The sequence below is a fragment of the Trichoplusia ni genome, chromosome 4, assembly GCF_003590095.1.
Source record: "Trichoplusia ni isolate ovarian cell line Hi5 chromosome 4, tn1, whole genome shotgun sequence".
Taxonomy (NCBI): domain Eukaryota; kingdom Metazoa; phylum Arthropoda; class Insecta; order Lepidoptera; family Noctuidae; genus Trichoplusia; species Trichoplusia ni.
The window spans coordinates 19,897,210-19,921,180 of record NC_039481.1 but is presented as its reverse complement, the minus strand read 5'-3'; the positions used below and the strand labels follow the sequence as shown (position 1 = coordinate 19,921,180).

The 23,971-nt window shown below is 36.8% G+C and overlaps 1 protein-coding gene across 1 annotated transcript in view; it reads left to right on the top strand.

Moving 5' to 3' along the window:
* LOC113493515 (neural-cadherin-like) overlaps positions 1–23,971 on the top strand; it is a 61,738-nt gene that overhangs the window by 12,770 nt on the left and 24,997 nt on the right. Inside the window, 1 exon segment of the mRNA XM_026871525.1 lies at positions 1,257–1,400. Within this exon segment, the coding sequence (XP_026727326.1) occupies positions 1,257–1,400 (144 nt within the window).

Below are 23,971 nucleotides of genomic sequence, written 5' to 3'. Positions count from 1 at the left end.
AGGTAAACAATTATCGCTCTTACAAAAAGTCAGCTCCTTACTAAAACATGGATCCTTTGTAAGATTAATGGATCGTGCTGTCTTGTACCATTTGGGGCCAACCACATCTTCGCAATCGCCATCGTTGCAATTGTGGGACTGAAATGGAGCACTGTATTTCGTAAAGCGTTGTCTCTTTCCCTCTTTCCTTTGAGACCCCCTCCCCCCTAAGCCAATATCTTTATCGAGTAGGTTATCTCTCGCTATTATTTGTATAAAAATAACATGAATAACAGACGTATAAGTTGTTTGTCGTCGAAAAATATTAGCCAATCAGCGTTCTGGAAAGCTGGCAATGGTTCATCGGACACATTTTGTTTTTTCCACTTTAATGTCGCTATTTGCGAACATTATTTTAATGCAGCGACTATCTTAATAGTTTTAAAATGTATAAATGCAAACGCTCGGATTTTAACCATTCCTCGTTTAATATGAATAGTTTTTTTTTATGTTTACAATAAATAACTGACTTACTATTTATAGACGGAGAAAAAATATTGTAACCTTTTTATTTATTATTGAACTATGTTACCTAGAGGTTCTAGAAGTAGTCAAATGGTAGAAAACTAACGTAAAAGCGGTAAACGAGTATTTATAACGCACATCAAAAGTAAGGTAATGGTCAATAAACGCTAACATTGTAGGCTTTAGATGTCAGACTATCAAGATTGTAAATAAATTGAATACGAGTAGGTACACAGATTCATAGGACTGTGCATAATTCACGTTGACGTACACCTTCTTGTAAAGGTTTTTGCTTTTTACTTATCTATCGGAGTGAGAGACCTCCGATGATAACCAGTGACTCGTGAACAAGTTCTTGTTCGCCGTTTGCCATTCCTTTTGCCATTAGGCGAAATTATTTATGCGTAAAAATGGCAAATTTTTTGACGGATCGCTTTCGCAGCATAAACTTTTAGCAAAATATGATGAATATACACGAATTTTTCTGATTGCCGATATCGATGGTTGTAAAAGGAAAAAAGTATGTTGTGGAAAATGTTTAATAGTTTTGCATTCGGAGCGCTCACGCCCCGCGTTATGCCCATTCCGCAGTGAAAGCTTTCTTCTGTTTTCGAGCGATACATCACTTTATTTTATAGCTAAACATAAGAAACGTATCTGCTTGTTCTGTACCTACTAAAACTTCCCTTAAGTATCTCGTTTATATTTATGTAAGCCAGTAAATGTATACTTACTTTATATTCCTTTTTCAGTGACCAAATTCATCCGTATCGGCATCGCTGACAAGAATGACAACCCACCTTACTTCGACAAGGAACTATACGAGGCTGAAGTCGACGAAAATGAAGACATCCAACACACCGTGCTCACTGTCACCGCCAAAGATCACGACGAATGTAAGTACCTAGCTTTACAAATACACACAGGAACGTTTATCCAAACAATATAAAAAAAAAAAACAAAATTGTTTTGCGAAATCTCGCCCAAACATCGCGGAAACAAAACAAGTGGGGTGTTTATAGAAGAAATATATGAGCTTAATACGAGGCAACACTACACATGAAAAGAACATCTAAAACAAAACAAAAAGTCCCGCATATGGCCGCCATATTTTATGCCATCGGATCAAGTTCCGCTTAACTTTGTACAAAGAAAATCACTGGCTGGATCCCAAAGATATTCCACCCTACAAAGGATTGTAATCGAATGGCATTAGCCCCGTAAAGAATATATAAAGCAGAACATTGATATTAAGAATGCTTTTACAAAATACCTCACCTGACGACGCTGTATACATAGATTAAGGGTTCAATCTTGTACCATTTATTGAAATTGAATTGAGACGTTGATTGTCCCGTAACTACCTAATACCAGGTTCTCATCAATGTAACAAAGCCGAGAGGGCTACATCGCTTGAGATATTACGCTGGCAACATTATGTTGGGAACGAACAATAATTATTTATAAAATATATGTAATACTGTAATAAAACTGACACTTCAATCATGCAGCCGCACTTAATTATCAGATGTTATGAATATTACGTGTTATTAATTATTAACAACTTAATTACTTTATCTGCGTAATGAGATTTATACTTGTGTCCCGATGGGGTTGTAAAACAGATATGTTTATCGCCTATCATTGTATGATACAATTGCCAACAACGGCGAAACTTTAACATAATTGAAATCAGAGTCAATCTTTTTGAATGCCTTTCGCTAAAAGCTTGGATTGACAAAGCATTTTATACTTAGTATGTATTTTTCTTAAGCTATTGTTCACACGCTTTGTTCAGGCTACGCTTTGTCCGTTTTCTTTTAAGTCGATGTAAGAAATTGTTGACGTAGTTATTATTGTTATTAAAAAGTAAGCATTGTTGTAGTTTCCGGTAAAAATTAACAACGTATCAACGGAATTGAATAAAAAATGGCGAATTGTAATGTTATAAAACAGCTTTCCTGACGCTTTAAATACTCGGTGGCAGCGACAATAAATACAACTTAATGTGCAAAAGGATTAACTTGGGAAATAAAAATCGCGGTTTGGTACACTCGAACCATCGAACAACAAATCTGTGTATTTTATACTTATGACGATGTTTTCAAGATATTAAAGACATAAATTTTACATTGGGATAAGCCGCATAAGCGTTTTCTTTTGTAAATATGTCCGAGAAGGACTTCCATTTGAAAATGTATTCGCTTGCTCTAAAGCTTTACGTAATCATGATTACCGAGAAAACACCCGTAATTTATTTCCAAACCCGGTTTAAAATCTGCTTTTTTGAAATTGCAAATACAAAAATGTACAAATTGAGTATACAAAATGATCTAACTCCTTTGTTAGTGTCGAAACCTAAAGCGATAGAAAAAACAAGTCTGACTTTATTTCATCGACCCCTATTTCGTTTGTCCCCATATCTCTCAGAAAACTATTTAAGAGAATATTGTGCAGAAATACGAGTATAATACGCATAGCACAGCGTAGTCCATAATACCGCTTATTCAGGCGTTGACGCGAAATCGCCGGCGTTATTATTTTGTAGTGCCAAGTAGATTCAACGTTATGAATATTGCTGGCATCGACAGTGTCATCGGGTGGCGGCGGTTCTGAACACTGAACACCGAACACCAAAGTTTCACACGAGAAGCGAGAAGTGTGCCTTCGTACAACGTCACTCCGTAACAACTGTAGCGCTTACGTTTGATCGATGAGTTCGCACAGTTGCTGCGATACATTATACTAGAGAATTCCGCCTTCACTCAGCGCTACTACTCCCCTCGGCTCCTCCAGCCCTTATTAAACTCACAACCTTTTCCTTACCTCTCATTACGACATTACCGTCGCAATTTCTGTGAGACTTGATAATGTGATTAAGTCGAGGTGTTATAAGTACTTCAAATTACCTACAATCTGGTCACGATGGAAATATCCTCCCCGACTAGAGGTAGTACCCGGAATGAGATTATTTATGCCGCTGGACTATTTCGGAGGTGGGTACGAATTGAAAGTATAATAAAATTTTCTCTTACTACATCGTAAATCTTTTGGGGTTGCTGATGTCCAGCCGTTTGTTTTCCCGAAGTGCTACTCAATAACGAAATTGAATTTATTTTTTGTGTCACCCCTGTACACAGAGAAACCGTTTTTAAATCTCTTTTGTTACTTCAGGCAATTTATAAATTAAAAGCTATCTTACCTTAAATTTTTGCCACAGCTAGTAAAATACAGAACAGCAAGTTTACACAACATTTTTACTTCTGAAACAAATTTAATTGTTTGTTTAGTTGTCAAGTTATTTCGGAACATTAATTACCGCTAGTTGTTATAATTGATGATAGACTGAGATTCCGCTTTGCAGAAATTATAAATTCTCATCGTAGCGACAAACTTACGGAATATTAAACTTACGAACGTTTAAGAGCCCTCTTATGTTCGGTCGAAAAGTGTTTTCAATCTTTTATTATTTGCTCCGTCTTTTTTTCGGAATGATTCTTTTTTTAGATACGATCTTCCGAGTGATTTGTCTTTTGATATTTGTTATTCCAATTAAGGATCTCTAAGCTCTCGCTCTGATTACCTGTTTGGATTAAACGTAAAGTATCTGTAAACATTACACCTACTTGTTTATTGCGACGATTTAATATTTCCGACACTAGAACTTTATTACGTAGAAAATATTTCTGAGACTTTTATCTAACTGTCTAAATAATACCTTTTGGAATAAAGTTTTTTTTGTAATAAGGGACAATTCTATTTCTATTGTACCAACTTAGCTTGTTTATTTTCAACTACATACAAATATCACAAAGAACGTAAGCCCAGCGTTATTCCATATTAGATTTCTTCAAATAGAAAAAAATATCATACGTATTTTCGTTCTGAAATTAATTTCGGCGAAAAGGCAAATAAACGTGTGTGAACAACAAAAGTGTAACTAAGCATGGCGGGCAACTCGTGAGTAGTTGTGTTGTCTTGTTATACGGCATTTACAACTGTCGCCCAACTTCACCGCAACTTGAGTTATTACTTAGAATAAACGACACCGCGCTCAGCTTCGATGCTATTCGACCTACAAAGTTACAATTGCATACAACATAGTCTACGCAAAATAGGTAACTATTTAGAAACAAAATCGTAACGCAACTAAGCGTTTTGTATTGTCTCGTCTCATAAACATCGAATCCAGTCAGCCGTAAAGACAGCAAAATGCTAGCTTCTAAACTCAGCTACCGTCATCTAAAAACGTCACGACGCTTCACTCTTAAATACTAGTCGAGTTTATTGGATTTAAATTGAACAAGTTGGCGTGTCAAAGTTTATGTAATTGGGATCTTAGGATAGAATCTCAATGTTTGTAGAGGCCACCCGCCTGCTCGAGTGACATTGTTTAGGTTCGGATGAGATTAAAAATTGCGCAATGTGAAGGGGAAGGCTCTGAATTTGTTTTCTTTTAATCTATTGAGTTTTATAGGGCATTGCCACAGGCTCCGTTGCTGCATTCTTTCGTATTAAAATCTCAGAGCGTCTCGCACAGATGTCGCCGCGACGCCGACGTACCGATTCAATCTCGCTTTTAAACAGCCCCCGTTTCTCTTCCTCGAGAAAATTAAGCTTAGTCGATCAAACATACGTACAACTAGTAATCCCACCGCACTGATAGCGACAAATTAGAATTTTATCTGACTCTGTAACTGGACTTTTGTAATCGCTCTGCGTATATTTCGACTTGAATTATGGTTTCATTTTAAATAGAGTCAACGCCGGGGAACTGTAAATATTTTGAGAGATAACGCCCAGGTTTATTGCGTACGTACGTGCTATAGCAACTCGGTTCCTCGCTCCAGTAGGTAATAGCTGGCGTGTAAAAATATTTTTGTTTGTGAGAACTGTCTGTTTACTGTCTTCTAATATAGCGGCCGACGTAGCTATGAATAGCTAGTACGTATAATGTTTCCTCATTCTAGTCCTCATGTAGTGGATAAATGGATTCTTATGTTATTATATTACTTTCATAGTTCCCAGTGTACGCTAGTTCAGTTTAATAAGAATAACGTTGGATGTCTTTGTAAGTTTCATTCATTTTCCACATTTATAACCTCTTGAAAGCTTATACGAGTATATATAGTTATTTGTCCAAGAACAAATAATGGGACACTTGCGGGTCAGTGACATGGATTTAAACTAGTAGGTCGTCATAAATGCTGTTTTTCTGCTCATTGGCTGGGCAGTTGTAAGAAACATTGTCTTAAACCGATTCATCATGAGCCAAGGCTTAGCGTGTTCGGATCTCGTAAGATTTATTGCTATACAACTGCTGAAAGAATAAATAAAAGGGTGTTGTTTATGGTTGCTTGAACATACAGCTAACTAGAAAGGATTTAAAATAATTTAACGTTAGAAAATATTAAAGGTTAGTTATGTAGTCTCTGGTGCCGCTCACGTTCTCCATAAAGTTTATTCTACATGTGGAGTACGTAAATTTTAAATGGTTTTCAAATATTGAAATAGTTTAAAGTTCATGCATAAGCATTTATATTCAAGATTTAATTTTATTTCTGATAGTTTCGTATTTGCACATCATGTTCTATTTGATATTTGAATTTCAGATATGTATAAAACATTTTCACGTTTTAATCCAATAAATTAATTGAACATTCAAATGGAACCTCGGAATGTATTTGTCTTTGACAGGCCAGAGCAACAGATGTTGAATAATCAGTTAATATCTGTTCCAAGGAGTATCAATTAACCGCTCCATTTAGCAGAAAGTCTGGAAATAAGTGCCGTTGTCTAGAACGAAACAGATCTCGCGACCGTTACACCGAGATCGTTACGGTAAAGAATGAAGATTACGTTCGCCATTCAATGGATGGTCCGCATTTAGTGCTAATCGATTGATCTTTCGATTCACAACACACTTGTTAAGTGGGCACCGTAATTAATGAGCACCAAGAGTATTGCAAGCAAACCTAATGGTCCTTTAACCGTAGGTACAATGCTTGTATTAGACGATCGCATGTAAAAATAAATAGGCACTGAAAGAAGCTGCTGCCGTCAGGAAAATTGATCGTTAAAAGTTCAGCTCTATTTTTACCCAACTTATATCAAACGTGATTGGTAAACTTTTTAAAATGTTCCGTGTCAGGAGCTGCCAATATTTTGGCGCCTAACTTGTAGCCTTATTTTGAACTACGAACCTTTTATAGTGACGTAGGTAATGGTTTATCGATTCCGTGCCATCATAATGAATGTTCGGGGCTTGACAATCGCTAATATTATACCGCTTGACTGATGACATTAGTTAACGTTCTGTTCAGAACATTACTCACTGATTTAGATCATATGGATATCTCTGACATTGGACGAATTATTTGAATTTTGGATTTTGTTAATTGTGCCTCTTATTTTTTTTTTTTTTTAATCAAACCTCTCTACTATATAAACAATGTTATTGCAGTCTTAGTCATTTAAATGATGTAAAATCACTAGTTCATCAGAAGTTCCACGGCAACTGTCGTAAAAGGATTATCATTTTACTGCGCGCCACTTTAACTACGACGAATTACCGCATAAAGCTAAGTCTGAAATCTACTAAAGTTTATAGCACAAGATAAGTTGTATTTATCACATTAATTTATTCAAAAAAAAAACACAACACATAAAAATATTTCATAACATTCAATTCATAATAAATAAACATTAATTCTTTATTATTCATTCATTTTTTCCGCTGCTAGGAAATGTAAAGACATAATGTCGTTTAATTACAACGCGTAGGTACTCATTTGTAGGTGGGCCATTTCACATTCTAATTCTTGGAATCCTTTTTCCCTCTAGACATTTTCGTTCACGGGTGCCTTAAGATAATTAAGACCATTATTACATGTTATATAACAACGCAGACATAAGAGGCCAGAAATGAAGCAATCAGTGCAAGGCCGGTACCACAAGGACTAATTAGACGTCATTCCCAAACTCATATTCTCACGCCTGCTCCCCGCTAACTACAGGCGGTAATGAGAACCTCACTGTCTACCTCACGTCCACTGTGTGAAGTATTTATTAATATAAACGTCACGGAACACGCTGTATTCTTCGCTACAAGGCTCACGCGAGCTTCTGTCACAGGTAATGAGTTATGAGAAAATATACAGAATCTAACCCAAATACTAGCGGCGTAGATTAATGTAAACAGTGTAGAAATTACGCAAACAGTAGAAAATTACACTATGACGTGTTATCATTTGGTTTGCCCGTGATTGTAGTTGGTGGACGAAATGTATACCCAAGACCTTGTAACCGTTTTCTATTCATAATGATACATACCTCAATCATTGTTCCTTACAGCGGTACCGTTCTGTATAACAAAAGCCCGTATTTGAGGTATTTACTTCCACATGTTCTCAAATAACAACAATACATAATCTAAATCCTGAAATCTAAATACACGCTAAATTAAAGTAATTAAATGTAACTTGATAACAATTTCGGAGCCTCCGTGTTAAATAGGCAACGTTTCCATCTCATATTGTCGCCACGGATAAGCGAAAACCCTGCAAAAATAAACAAGTTTGTTAAACGCGACCTTTTCCTTAGTAATTATACTTAAAAACAGTAATCAAAATATATAAATCTTAATAAAAGCTTGTCAAATTAACTTTTCAGTTCATAAGTAATAAAGTTGCCGAGTCTCTATAAAATATCCAGAACTCAGCGCGTATATTTTGAAACAAGTACTTTTTCAGAAAATAAAAAAAGAAAATTCAGAATTTTAATTTCGTTATTCATTAAAAGGAGAGCTGTTTGCAGTCGTTGAGTAGATATTATAAATCATTGTATAATTTGGAGCGTCTCATAAATCATAAGTTCACTCTATATCTTAGTTAACTTGATCCTCAGATCTGGTAGTATCTTTTCGAATAGAAGCTATAAATCAACCGGCAGCGTGCACTATCGGGCGTGCGCGTTGCTCTAATTAATTCTGCAGCCGACGCATTAATAACGTGCTTTAATTGTGGACGTCTTTTGCTTCTCTCATCTTTAACTCCGACGATTACATTCTACAGAGAGCCTCGCTCCCCGACTGCCGCTAATGGATGATAAAACCAACGTCAACGCGGCTAACAACGGAATAAATTAAGGAAACCCTCTGAAATGCTTGATAAATTACACGGTTCCTAACCACTCGTATGTTTAAATAGTCGCTCGTTAAAAGCCCTTTATAATGTCTCGGATATAGTTCATATGCTGACATTCTTAATTTCTGTTTGCGTCGTTTTCTACGTAGCAACCCAAATTGTAATATATGAAACCTTAAGCGGATGTAATGGGCGCACGGCGTCTTGAATGCTGGATAAAAATAATTTGTGGGGTGTTGACTCGGCTAATAGATTGCTGTAATTGTGTAGCCAAATAGTGGCGGTTGGTGGGGTCTGCCAGATGACACGAGCGTCGGTCAGGACACATCTGGGTCAGCCTTAGCTGGAGGGTCACTCGTCTGGAGTGTAGTCCTCCATTTGCGTCCGCAAGGCCGCTCGACCCACAGCGTCACGTTGAGTGATTGTCTCGCTAATTCGCCGTGACGTAAACGATCACAGACCGACACACCGACGCCCCCGATCCCCGCCCGCACCTCCTGCTTGCCCTACATGCTTATTGCTCGGTAATGATCGAACATCCCGTCGTAAAAATTATAATAGTAATAAATTATTTTCATGTGCATACACTATCAAATTTACTGCTTATTCTACCAAAGAACTAAAAGCATTTTTATTCAGATACGTGAAATTCAAATCACAGCAGGGTTAATAAAATAATTACCGGAGATAAAAGAATAACAAAGGAGATAATAAAACCGTGAAAAAGGCGTCTTATATCAGAATAACCAACAAATCTACATAAGGTTGTTATTTATATTTAAATTGTGTATGAATATTTAAAAATTCCAAAGTTTCTCATCCCAGTCGCAAAGAGACATTTGCAAGTTAAGATGGGAAAGTATTATATTTTTAGTGAAATTAATATGTCTTTTACGACATTTTGCTTTGTAGGTTGAGCACATAAAAGCCTTATTACCTAAAATGTTTAAGAACGACTTAAGGAATATTTATGGTAGATTATTTTAAAAGGTACAGCGTGTCCTGAATACCAAGTAGATAAAATCTAATAAGACAATAAAGGTAAATTCCATTAGGTGAATCAAGGCAATTTCGTCGCGCCGATATCATCAATATAAGCCAGAAACATGGGCATAATCCTCGGGCGGTATTCCCACGCGAGGTGTGTACGCATTCCCGTGACACTTGATAAATTACATTATGATTTTGTTGCGGAGTCAGGCCAACACAGTTCCAACTTAATTTTCAACATACGCGTGTTGGCAGAAATCGAGGAACTTTTTTCCTTATGAACGGATGAATCGTGCATTACCTACTTTGGGTTATACTGTGGTTAACTTGGTAGGAACAAGTTTCGCTAGTAACGAACCGAGTGACTCGCGGCCGCGCTCGGGCCACGAGTTCTCCCTGTCAAGCTGTCCCAACTTGCTTCGGTACTTTATTTCTTGCGCCTCCTATATTTCCCACTGATTAAGCGTCCCCGAGACAAAGTCGCGACTAGTTTCCTGAGCTTTAATTCTTAACGTCGATGCGTGTTTACGGCTCTCCAGTTGATAGATAATATAAATTTAATGGCTTTGTCTGCTATCAAATAATACACGAGCTACATCAATAAAATACGTTACCCGACATCGGAAATGTATTTCAAATATCATTTAAATTTATTGTCGCATTAAAATTGTATTACGTCAGATTACAATTATGAATATTGTTACAACGGCTTGGATGTCGCTTTGTACAATATTAACTAATTAAATTATTATTGTAATGAGCGTTTACGGCTCTGTATGAGCTTTGAGGTCTCGTTTTCCTCCTGCCAGTTGTCAGTCATCGCATTTACGACGCAATTGCGACAGGTTTAAGTAGTCTATTAATTTATTTAAAATATGAGATACGTCGTTATGGTAATTGAGACGATTTCAATTCGATATCTGTATGTATTTAGACATTTATACCACAATATATTTACAATATATTTGCCCAGCTTTTTTATGAATCATTTATTCTAAGAACACGTCAAGCCTCAACACCGCATTGAAACAATCGTAGCACTATGATTAGCGTGCTACGCGCGAGCTCCACAGTTACGATGCGCTACGAGGCGTAGCAGTTTATTATGCTAGCACCGTAGCAAAGTACTGCAGGACTATTATTTTTCTGTTCCTTTACTTAGATATTTACAGACAGGTGCTAAACATAAACTTATTAAAGGCCAGTTGTTACTTGCGTACATTAGTGTAGTTTAATTATTCTCAGTGTACTAACTCATTATTAATACACACTAAAATTTAGGTGAATTCAGATATGAATTTATAGAATAGACCGCTGTTATTTGCACAACAATATATTGTTGTTGCATGTAATACAGAATTAAATAATAACCTACCGCAGATTATTTTGCCAAAGGCAATAAATAAATCTGCTCTTATTTTATTCAGTATTCTCACACAAGCATTCATTCATATTGTAATAAGCTTTTTCTAACCCTTTTTCTTTTCCAGTTAATATTATACGGTGGACTACATTTCTGTATCTAGTTAACCTATTTACTAGGTTTTGTTTACCTATACTAAGGGTGATTTAATTACCTACGTTTAATATCGTATGGTTAAGCAAAGCTGGCAAAAGATGAGGTATTCTTCACAAAAAAAAAACCCTTGCAATCTTTTCAAACCTCATTAAAATGTATTTAAAAAAAGGCACATTCTTCATCCTCCTTTGTGTTCATAATATTTTTTTCAGCGCGTTATCAGGCCGCTGTGAACTCACGCGTTGCTCATTGAGGGCTAAGCTTAAACGCTTGCCTGACAATGTGTGTTGATAAAACGCACACATTCACATACTGGCAACACCTTTATGAAACATAAATTTGAACGAAAAGATTTTTCACCCTGTATAATACAAACAAACCATGATAAGTTATACTTGTGAAACAATGCCGCCGTTGTAAAGTAGAAATAATATGTTATTGAATAACCCTGTTTCGCGTAATCGGCTTACGCGGAAGTCTTTCTTATTGTTTTGGTGTTCCTTGTATTCCAACGCAAGGAAGCGTTGATGTGTGGCCGCTATTCCGCAATAAATATATCTTTTATTTCAGCTAACATTTATATCACAATGCCGCCGTGTTTGCTGGGGAATATTTCACCGTGGCAACGGACTCATCCGTTGAAAATAAACAAGCATTTATTTAGTTAAATAGGGCATTGTATGCTGTTTGGGGCATGGTAAATAAAACTAAATATGAATGGCAAAGCACTTGCTTGCCAAAATCACAAACGTTTTACAATGTTTTTTTTCGTGAACAGCATGCCTATTTTAAATAGGATAACAACTTTAACTGAATTATTAATATTTTGGTGGTTTTATGTTAAAAGCTGGGAGCAAAATTTTCTCTTCGCTTCTTAGTAGGACGCCCATTAATCTCTGCGCCGACCACAAAAATAAAGCGAAACACAAACGTTCCGATACCACAAATACGCAGACAAAATACTCTTTAGTTTCAGCTCTGATTATATTTGCCTTTTATTTGTTAAACGTGTTTGAACAGACCGCTCATATATTAAAAACGCTTTTATGCATAAAAAATCAACTTTTCTTTAGTACATATTAGGTACATAGGTTACACCACGCACTGGAATATCTGACGCGATTAAACAAGTACATGTGTATTTATATGTATTTGGGGTTGCTACATGAAACCCGTCTTCTATATTAGCATATTTTCATGTTACTTGGAGTTATCAATACGGTATTTCTAAGATACATAAATGAGAGCATCAAGTGGCACTTCTCAATTATCTAAAGTATCACAAGGCTTCGCCTTTACCCTTGCGAAATGAATGGAGGTTTATTAAATAAATAACTCATAAGCATCAATAACCTTTTCAATTGCCATCGGACCCAAATTATACGTAGTCAGTATCTCGGGATCTTTTATAGATATTTCTCCTCACATTTTTATATTGTAATAAATTATGCTATAATACACGTAATAAGTACGGTGTACATTTTCCTCCTTGAGGAAACAGTGTAGCGAAACATTCAATCATTTCTCCTATAACGACGTCGTTCTAATTTTTAACATCGCAGTAGAAAGAGCCCTATTAATCTGTAATCTGGATTATCTTGAACACAATCATGCTCGAGACAAATACGTCATTAGAGGCGTCTTATGCTTATTTCAGTTTGGGGTAGAATAATCCTCTTAGCGTGGTATGCGTAAATGTAGAGTGCGCTCATTCAATGCCATTCTAAAAATACAAAGGAAATACGATTTGTTACTCAGTCATGATTTCTTATGCTAGTATGCTGCTGAATAATAATAGCACCTGCGTGCACTTTGCTCCCTTCATGAATAAGAAAGATTCGATTGATACCGATACGGTAAAATCACATGTCATATGCAAATCGTAGTACGTACAAGTAGGTTATCGTCGACCATTCTAATTAGATGAAATATACAGCACAAATGGAACTAAAATTTATTACGTCGTATTAAATAACAGTACAACACATCTGGAAAACGACGTCTCTACAAAACTTTCACATTGAATGCCCAAATTTAACAAAAGCTTATCACGCTGTACCTTATTCGAGGATACCGTGTTTAGTATGTATTTATTATCGAGATGCTGAAACCTCGGGACCATTATCTCGGTAATTAGACTCACGGAACAGTCGATTAATTCGAGACCCAAGATTTAAGGGCCTCCAGTGCGTCCAAAACTAATCGGATATACCGGATTAAAAGTCAGCGTGAATTATTAGAATTCTTTGTCGGATGGAAATATATAAATGTCTTTTCAATGTTCATTAGATGGTTGATAGGCACAGAACGTCGCGCTTGCCGACGGTTTATGTTCATAAAAAAGTTTATGACATTGTAAGGAGCTGTGATATTTTTAGAAAGATGCTCGGATCCGAGGGATGACTGGTTGGAATTTACATGGAAATATAGCTTTATGTTGTGGTGGGGGTGCGCTCGGGTGTCGACCGCGGCCTGAGCGCGGGTAGCGGTCGCGGCATGATCTTCGCAGCGTGATAATTAGCCGCGTCAATATGCGCTATGCGCACTCTCGTTCTATTCGACCACCATTTGAATATTTCCCCGCGGACAAACTTTGTGGTATGCTCGTTAGAAGCGCCGGATAGAGTTTTATTAATGCCCAAAATGATAACGACAGAGCGTGGCCGCGTACACTCGTACCTGACATGATTACAGACGGCCAGCTGAATTAATATCTCGCTCACTGTTATAACGCACGTCACAATATATATTTCAATTCAAATTTTAATTTTGTAAGGGTTGCACCGCGTCCGTGTTTATGTTTATAATTTTAATAGTCGTTGTTGACAAAGTTTGGACAGTTTGTAGTTATGTGCCAACCCGTATAGTAAAGCACTCTTGGGAAATATAAACATTATTTGTGAATGTTTGCGTACAGCTAGGAGTATATGCTAAGAAAACGTAATGTGAATATTTACGATACGAGCAATATAATGCCGAAATTAATAATACATGCGATTGTAATACGAGTGTTGGGAGGAAAGAAGGGGCGCAAAAAGCACATTGTCGCACGATTACGAGACCACGTCACTTCCATCTCTCGTTGGCCGGAAGATTTATGTCGTTGCAATAAAATCTCCTCGTTTGAATAAACATCTCCAGGGTTGTGGGCTGTGACAAATTGCTAGCTCTGGCCGCCAGCAGTCGAGACGAACATTAGCCGAAATAATTCTTTTTAACGGCGGCGAGTGGGCTCGACTTGCTGCCTAATTATTCATGTGCGACCGGTCCGATACGCCCTGCCAACTTGCCGCCGCTGCCGACGCCGTGTTCCGACCAGACGTCACCTTATTAATTAAAGCATCGATTTATTTCAGTCAACCGATAGCTAGGAAAAATGTAAAGATGTACCTACGCTTAATTAAAATTGATCAAAGTAATAAGCTTATCACGTTGTGCTTGCATAAAGTTTACGTTTGCTTATTAATCTTGCTTCATTTTATGTTCGGAAACAACTTTTAAATGTGAAATGATTACAAATCAAATTTTGTTCCACCACTTTTATTTGCATCCTCGGTATTGTGTTTCAATACCCCTAAGTACTGACAAATTCTTTCACAGAAACAATTCGGAGTTTTACTACAACAATACTTTAGCAACATAATAAAACACTTGATTACCAATCGCCAAATGCAATTCGAACAGTTGGGTTTGCGTGAAATTTTATTACATCCGTGTAATACAATAAATCAACGGCTTTCAACGCGACGCGTGGCGCCGTTTGTTTTCTACGCACATCTCATCGCTTTACATATTTTTTCCTTCATGTTTTCGTTATATTTTCTATTTTATGTAATAATAAAAAGTTCAGTCTAGTTTAGGTAGTCCTCCAATTAATTTTTACTCTAAAACTTCTTCGATCTCCTTTCTAAGATCATCTGCAAAAGTTGAAATTAGCTCGGTTGAAATTAACTACATATTTATGTAGTTGGGAAAGTCAAAACTAGGAATTGGTGGAGTGCGGCTGCGAAAGATAGAAACTACTAAATCCCATTCCTTTAAAGGCGGGCGGGTCGTTGATCGTCGAACAAAAACTAATTAAACCGAACATCGGCATGTGTAGAGTCGAAGAGTAATGAATGCTAGAGGCAGATAGAGCCCACCTCCGCCCCGCTACGTTCACCGAAAAAAAACGCTTTTAATTGAGGAGTACGCTTTTCCAACGAAATTCTAATTGAAATTTTATCGCTAACTACGTCGTCTTCATATCATTTTAAAAAGAGGCAATAAAAAAAATAAAAAGCAGTTATTGCAGAATCATAATTTTTTTTCAACTTATAAATACATACACATACATGTACTTTAAGAGGACCAAAGTACGGAAAAGCTGCAGCATTATTGAGGGTTTAATTAGTGGAATTAAATTTGGATCGTGATGACAGGTGATAGGGATTAGCAATCGGTGCGAGCCGAACGTGATATGAGTAATCTGCCAGTGTTGGTAATTGAGTCGGGGATGTCAGATCGTTTATTTCCGCTGCCGGCCACGGAACTCCGCTCAAGTAATCACAGCCGTGTCACCAAGCCTGCATCGCTGCGAATTGTGATAATTAGAAAGGAAACCCCCACACCTGACATGCGAGCTGATTTTATGGCCTTGTCTCACAAAATGCTTACTTACCTTCCCAAAAGTTGTAACAAATTAACATAACTCATTATACTGAACTGTTCTACATTCCATGTTATTACGTATGTATTACTTATAATATTCCTATTTGCATTCGTAAAACATACGAGTTCGCAGATAGTCGTTCATTCTGGCATTTCCTGCACCCCGTTCGTTTACCTAACTTAATTGTACATTCAGCAGACTTTAGGTAGACAAGCACGAAAACAATAAAACAAAGCTGCAGAGCTAGCCGCAATGCTGTCGCAAAAACCATTCCAAGTGAACCGTCACTTTAAGTAATGAATGGTACAAGATGCTATAAAGTACAACACCTGTCCGTGGTCGTGCTCAGCGCCGCGCGAGGCGCCGGGAATGCCAAGGAAATCGTGAGCCGGCGGAATGCTAGCGACGCAGTTAGGGACGTGATAACAGGCGAGATGGCATACTCACTGACTCTGGGAGCCCCACACCCCACTACCCACGCCGCACCACTTAATCATCCAGGTCCCGCGGACTCAGCCCCCTATGTTCCATCACGTCTCAACCCCAATTAACTCTCAATGTTCCAAACTTCTTCACTCGTTTTATCCATGAATTTTAATAACATCTCAGAGAATAAGCTTTATTTTTTTGGCACACAATGTTTTCTCCCAAATTGTTATTACTTACAAAGTACCGTACAGCAATATTTAGGTAAAGTGGAATGATGCCAACTTTCAATAATAAGTACATTTTTACGAGTATCTAGGTCTTGATGCGTTTGAGCTCTAAACCGAACGTTGGGAATCCGAAAAGCAGGAAGTTGTCTTTTTTTACGAGTACTATTGCCTACGGCCTTACGACAGACATTTACGATCATTGTGTGAAAATAAATTGCGTCGATATCACTATTGTAATTTTGGCTATGGAATGAAGATAGCTTAGTGCAGTTATTGTGTTGGTAAATATGTGGAGAGCACAAATATAATTCTGCATTAACATAAGCTCACGCCAGCATTACCATAACGAAGTACTAATGTGATTTATATAGAGCTGCTCGCGACTCGACGTTGTATGACAAAGGATATTAATACTAATGTTAAAACTGCACTGTTTTGAGATATGTTGTAGTAGGAGCGTAACAGTGAGCTTAGGATTAAAATTGGTGTAGTAATTTGGCGATGTTCGTGTAATCTGCATGGTTGTTGGTTCGCGAGGTGGCGGACAGGCCGCGGCCTGGTCGAGCAGGACGCGGTGGACCCTGTCCGAGGCCACTCGGATATTATTCCGGAACGAGCGGACCAGCCATGCATATTCATGTGCTCGATCCAGAGGCGCGTATTAATTTGCATCCCGATCCGGCACCGGCCTCGTTACATTGTCCATTTTCGTTTCTTTGCCATAAACTCTAGAACATCCTACAGTCTCGGCGGTGGATCAATGGATCGTGAAATCGGAACCGTACCCTTCGCTTCAAGTAATTTGTAAAACTTCATTTTAAATTCATTGCCCACAAAACCTTTAATTTATACATCACATTACTATTATATGAAGGTTGTTTAAGTTCTCTTTTAAATCCCTTTTAGGTAATTTGATTTGCGTGTATTGGTGCGATTTAAAGCTTCCGTGGGCTGGAGACTCGGTAGTTGCCGTACGAAACCATTCATATTCTGAGCATCCTGATCATGAGATAAAGAATATTTAGAGCTACATTGAACAGTAAATCAAATAAACTGTTTGTTCGCAACGTTTTAAAACACTTGAGCTCTACGAGGGACATTGGTTTAAGTGTTCTATAAATCAGCAGACGTATTTTATACGAGTCGGTGAGATTCGTACGCTTTGAGAATTAAAACCGATGCGGTCACGTTGAGCATGGATTACGTGTTTTGTTCCCTTAAAACAGTGAAGTATTTATTGAAGTTCACGTTATTATTTAATAATGTGAACGTAAAATGTGACTTGTTCAATATAAGTCTCATTATATCCGCATGGAGACGCCATAACCACAACTCACAATGGCATTCCCATTTCAGTTCATTTCTGGCAAAAATATAAACGGAAATTATAATCATAGCTTATATTTATTTCAGATTTTCAGTACAAACCTCGTTATCCACTTTCAGTGTTTTTTTCTATTTACTTTAACGGACATTCATAGTTAAGTAACCAAGCTTAAGATTTTCCTGACTTTTTTCTAAAGAATTTAATTTAGATGGGAAATACTGGAAGAATGTTATTTATGTTAGTAAAATAAATATGCTTTCCGCTTCTTATAATTTATTTTTACATCATTAAGTTTGATTATGATCAAAATTAATACCTCAATAAAGCAGCTACCGACGAGGCAGCTAAATTATGTATTTTACTGGACAAGTTTATTACCGTAATTACGGTTTTAGATTTTAAATTCAGACATCTGATATTGCGATTTGGCCCGCTATATTTTGCGTTGGAAAATTCGCACAAAACTCGGTATATTTTTGGGTTATTTGTAAAATATCCGGTAGATTTATCCCCGTACATGGATGTGCTAGTGTCGACGGGAGCACGTGGCGCAAATTGTCCAGCTACTGCTTATTGTTGTTACTGTTATACAGTCGGCTATATTGTGCTGCACATTCATAACGCAAGCAGCCTGCATACACTATTTTCCAGCTAACAATATTTTCATAGCTCTTACCTATTTCGTTGTGTTCACCGTTATGGAGCAGCACTATCCTGAATGCCATTTCGTATTTCGGGATTGTCCAATTTGTCACTTTTTATGTTTCCATTACAAATATTATCGGTGTAATGAGTTGCTTTAATACGGGCGTGTTTGCGGTCATAAACTAGTGTTATAATTATGTCGGTTAGTGTTATGGTCGTTTTGCGACGCGTAGCGTAAGGTTAGGGTTGGTATCATTGTGTAGCACGCAGCAGATAAAGCGACCGCGTCAACCGCGAGCTGTGTAATCAAGATCAGGACACGCGACATAATGACATTTGGCGCGTAATGTTTATATTGTCCAGCTTTGTACGTTTAATGTTCAATTGCCTTGATTTATACGATGTATCTTGTTTTGTTCGTACATATATTTGTCACGGGAATTAGAATGACTATTTGTATTACTCGAAGTATCTATTGTAACCTAAATTACTTTCAAAATAGCAATGTGCAAAGCACGGACCAAAAATACATAAAAATAATTTTACTGATGAGCAGTTAACAAGTAAACATACGTGTGTAAATATCGTTATATTCATTATCGATAATATCAAATTATATTATTGGATCGCTTACAATAAACCGTGTATTTACAGGCGACATAATAATATTTCCTACGTTATTTGTTCGAATGGGTTCACTGGTTTAAGCGGAAATTTGAATATTAGCCTTTTTGCCATGTCAGCCAGTCTTACATATCGGCATTATTCCAATTTCTTTGATTTGCTCGAGAAAAATACTTGATCTTTTTCTATTTCGAGCCTTTGGCTAGCGGGAGGCGTAGGTAATCTAATATAGAATCTCTTCGTGTAACGGATTAGTTATATTTTCTTCGACGTTCGTGTTAATTAAATCAAGCTGTCATGAAGGAAAATGCAACAAAACCTGCTTGGTCTGTTACTAATTAATTTGTTTGCAAGTATAAAAGGTGAGTTACGTAACAATTTCTCGATGTTGTTTGAATTCTCGGCGAAACTTGTAAGTAGGCAACGATAGGTACTCATTGTTTCTTCTTTGTGAGCTGTTTTTTACAAAGCCTCAATAGTCTGCTCCGATGCTCGGTAATTTCTTTGAGAGGCGCTACGTTGGCATCGAGCAGACTTCGACAGAAACTAATTAAAAGCGAACATCGTGCAATCTGGTGAACTCGCACAAATACTAATACGATTTGCGATGACAATTTACAGAAATTTTGTGCATAAATACTGAAGGATAACTTGTGATATTAACGCGGAATGTAATTAAATAAAATTGTAGTGTTATGATAGAAAGATGCTTTGTTTATTAAAATTCTTTTGCACAAAAGGTAACCAGGTTTTGTTTATCCATAAATAAGCATTTTATATCCTTATTAAATCACATTTTCTTTGGCTTTAAAGTTATTATTATTTTAAAATATCGGATCCAAAGAATTTTCTTTACTTTGATACCACGATGTATTTACATATGTTGTATAGGTCAAACAAGGGTCGGACAAAAGTCCTTTATTATTTCTATTATCCCTTAAATTAGCTTTCAAATTACCAAATCTTGTATCGAAATAAATTTACATAGACCATGGATTTACATAATAATTTATTGGAGATGGAAAAAATCAATTAAAACAGATACATAGCTCCAACCTTTTTATTCCAGTAGGTAATATTTGGTTTGAACAAAAATTCGAATATTTTAAATTCTTTGTGGATGAACTGATAAATTATTTTAACTCGTAGGTATATTGAGATATTTCGATACAAATATGAAAAAAAGTTCTACTGTATTTTTCGTTTCGTATTAACAATGTAAAAACGAAACAATATAACAAAGGCAATGCTGTCTGTCCGCCCGTCTTAACCGTGCTAGCTATCGATTTGACATTTTCAACTATGGATTATTTCGGTGGCCGCTATAATAACACATACTAAAAATAAAAAATCATAGCTAGGTTAAAAAAACAGGCATACCAAACCCATTCATTGTAGCGCAAGTATAAATAAAAAACGTGAATGGGTAACAAAAAAACCGCGAAAGCATTTTGCAGTTCTTGCAAAGAAGTAAATAGTGCTAAAAGCAAATAAATATGAGAGAGAAATTGCCATGATTTTGTAACCATGGCAATAAAAACACATAAGTAAACGTTTGTATGGTAATTCATATAAGTTACATTTTAATGCCTTTACTCACGGCACCACAACTTCTAACGGTCAAGAATTTTTATGGTCGCATAGTTAACGGTCATACGATTTAAAAAGCCGTGTCCGTCACTTTGAGGTAACTAAAAACGTTTTAAGTTACGTGCCGGTATTTTTTTTTTCTAAAATTACAATTTAACGTTTGTTGATAGTAAGTTCAAAAAGGTTTTAAAGTTAAGCAGAATAAGTTATAGGTTTATGCACATATAGCCGAATGGTTGAGGTCATCCCGTCAGATACGCTCTGGATGTATTTGTTCATGTGAATTAAAACCACCAACGACACAAGCAATCCTAAATGCGAGAGCCGAAATTAAAAAAATAATAATCATCAACTAAAAATTATTCATAGAACAGAAGTATTCATATTATTATAGTTCTTATTCCCACAAGTGCGGATCAGTGCTAGGTACCGAGTTTCCACTATCTACATTACCACTGTACACAAACTCAAAATATGTGTATCCCAACAACATTATTCCTCGCACTTTAAAAAGAAAAGTAACGAATGTTTACCAACACTTTAAAAATATTCAACGACGATTCTCTTTAAATGCATTTCATGATACAGGCATGATACGCAAAGAGGAGCTTCTCCAATATATGCGATTTTCATTTTTAAATCTTGTTTGCTGATATATTCATATCCAACCCGCTTTCCTTTCACCCGCTCATAATAGATGCTGCGAGGACAACTAGAAACAGTAGTCATAGCTGCATCTATCTACTTGAATACAAGGTTTTATTTTCAAGTGTGTACAAATTTTAAATTTAAAAATTTGGATGGAACCTGCCTTTACGCAAATCAAGAAAAATACTAAAGTTTCAGTCTTTACTCTTTCAAAGTTGGTAATGTTCAGTGCATGTATATTTATACACAAAAACTGGGACCCAACGAAGTTGTTAGATCTGTCTGAATTGTTTCTGCGTGGCGCAATCAAGCTCGCGAGAGGCTGGCTTAGCGAGTCACATTGTTTCAGAGGACCTTTGCTCTGGCCCCTTACAAATTCACCGCTGTTTTTATCGTTTTATTAGCTTTGTTTTGGAACTTTTCTTTTCGCATTCTCTTTAGATTTTTGTTATGTCTTTGATGTGCGGCCTGTTCTCGTCGCCTTTTTGCAACCACCTCTGCATAAAACAATGCCAGGAATTTGTTAGCTCTTTTGTAAAGGAGTTTTGTTTCATTTGTAGTCGGTTTTCCTAATTAACAAGTTTATAAATGAACAATTTAATATTAATATTTTCTTACTACACATAAAAGGTTTTTATTCATTACCTGAAATACAAGCTTTTGTAAAACAATACTATTGTTTTGCTGTTATTTTACCGAGAAATGGTATAATAATATCAAGAAAAGGAAGGTTTGAGAAATTAAGTACCTAGACACCGAAGCCCACCAGTAGGTGGGTAGTAAGTATACTACCCATCCTCCTGACGGAACAACCTGTTAAAAAACGAAATTCTTTAAAACATTTTTAAGCTAAATGAATTCGCAACAGTTTGTTTAAATTTCAATCGAGTATTAACATCTTTTGTATCTGAGCGCGGCCGCTTAATTCATCATTTCACGAGGACACCTGTCCGAACTGATTACATTGATGGATGAAACCATGCGGAGCGCACTGATGACAGTATTAATACCGATAACATACATTATATGCATATTTGATGAGCGATTTCATGCTTTGGGAATTCAGTGTCGGTCACCGAGATAATTCGTATTTGAGGCCGAACGATTGTATCCATTCAGATTCCGGGCCGATAGGCATAAAGCGCGCAGTCGACTCACAACGCTCACACATTGTTTCATGCCAACAATTTATAACCGTATAAATTCGGACAGGCCGTAGTGAGCGAAGATATTTGGTAAGTCCCGCGCTTAATCCCGGCGTGCCGCGCGCCACCGCGCACCGCCGCGCAACGCCGCGATAAAAAGTGTGACATTTCCTCGCTACACTTGTTTCGAAAAGAATAATGCTGTATAATTTAGGATGAGTGGGGTAGATAAATGGACAGGTTTATGAAGTTTTTCATTCATCCTTTATATTTAACGAGCGCTTATTTAGGTGCCCGCATATTACTAACACGTATATCGTCTTAATTCGAACGCGGATGGATACGATATCCGATTACTATCATATCAGTAAATAATCGAAACTTGCACTAACAAACTTATCTGGAATCAACACGTGCTTGTCTCTATGAACTAGAGCTGAGCCTCGCATTTCGCGTGACATTAATTTATATCAATTAGTTGATACAATCACGGAAATGCACTAACTAAAACATCAACATTGTGTTAATGCCGCTGTCTGTTTATTTTATAGCTAAACGCATAATCAGTGGTCATGTTATCAGGCCGTGAGTGCTCTTTTGTTTATATAAAGCTGAACACCGACTGTAGTTAAATAAATTACTATATACGCAGCCGGCTATAAGATAAAATCAGAACGACTTCTTTTCGCTTAGCAATCATAATACTATAATGGAAGCAATCTACTCTACTTCCAATAACCATACAATTTTCTTTACTAATACTTAATACAATTGTGAATTTCAAATAATAGTTAGTGCTCCCGTGACTAAATAAAACCAGATTGTAATAGTAGATAATATCTAGTGAGTTTCATAAATGTTTTCTTAATAAATACTTTAGCTTATTATACAAACAGAACGTAATATCGTGTGTATCAGGTTTGTTTACAGGAGAAAAAGCTGTTTTTATATAGCAGAGGTTTTATTTGCGAGTGCGACAATAATATTAATATTAAAGGAATATTAGAGTGTTTGCGCACACGCCTTAACACTTCAATGGTCTTGAATAATTCAGTGGCGATGTGGTGGTCGCGCCTAGCCTCGGCGACCACCGCCCAACTCCCGTCGCGACTCTTACGGACCCACGCCGAAGCCAATTGTTTATTCCACCGTGGATATTACCCTGCATACACTTCTATACGAAGGGTGCTAAGCGTTTCATGTATAAAACATTCGCAAAAATATTTTCCCATTAGTATTGTGCATCCGCTTTGAGGATTACGAGAGATTCATAAAATTTGTTTTGTAACACATTTTCGATGTAATAGAAAAACATGAAATGCAAAATGTATTGAGTATTTGAATAAACAAATAAAACGATTTATTATCAACATACGCGTAAAAAGTATATTTATGACTTATTACTGGGCATGATCGCGTTCCTTGAATATATGTATGCGGATTAGCATCGTGTCAGATGGTAGCAAAGTTAAATGGAGTCACGTCGGGTACGGCGACGCGTGGCGCGTTAGCTCTGGCCCCTGATAAC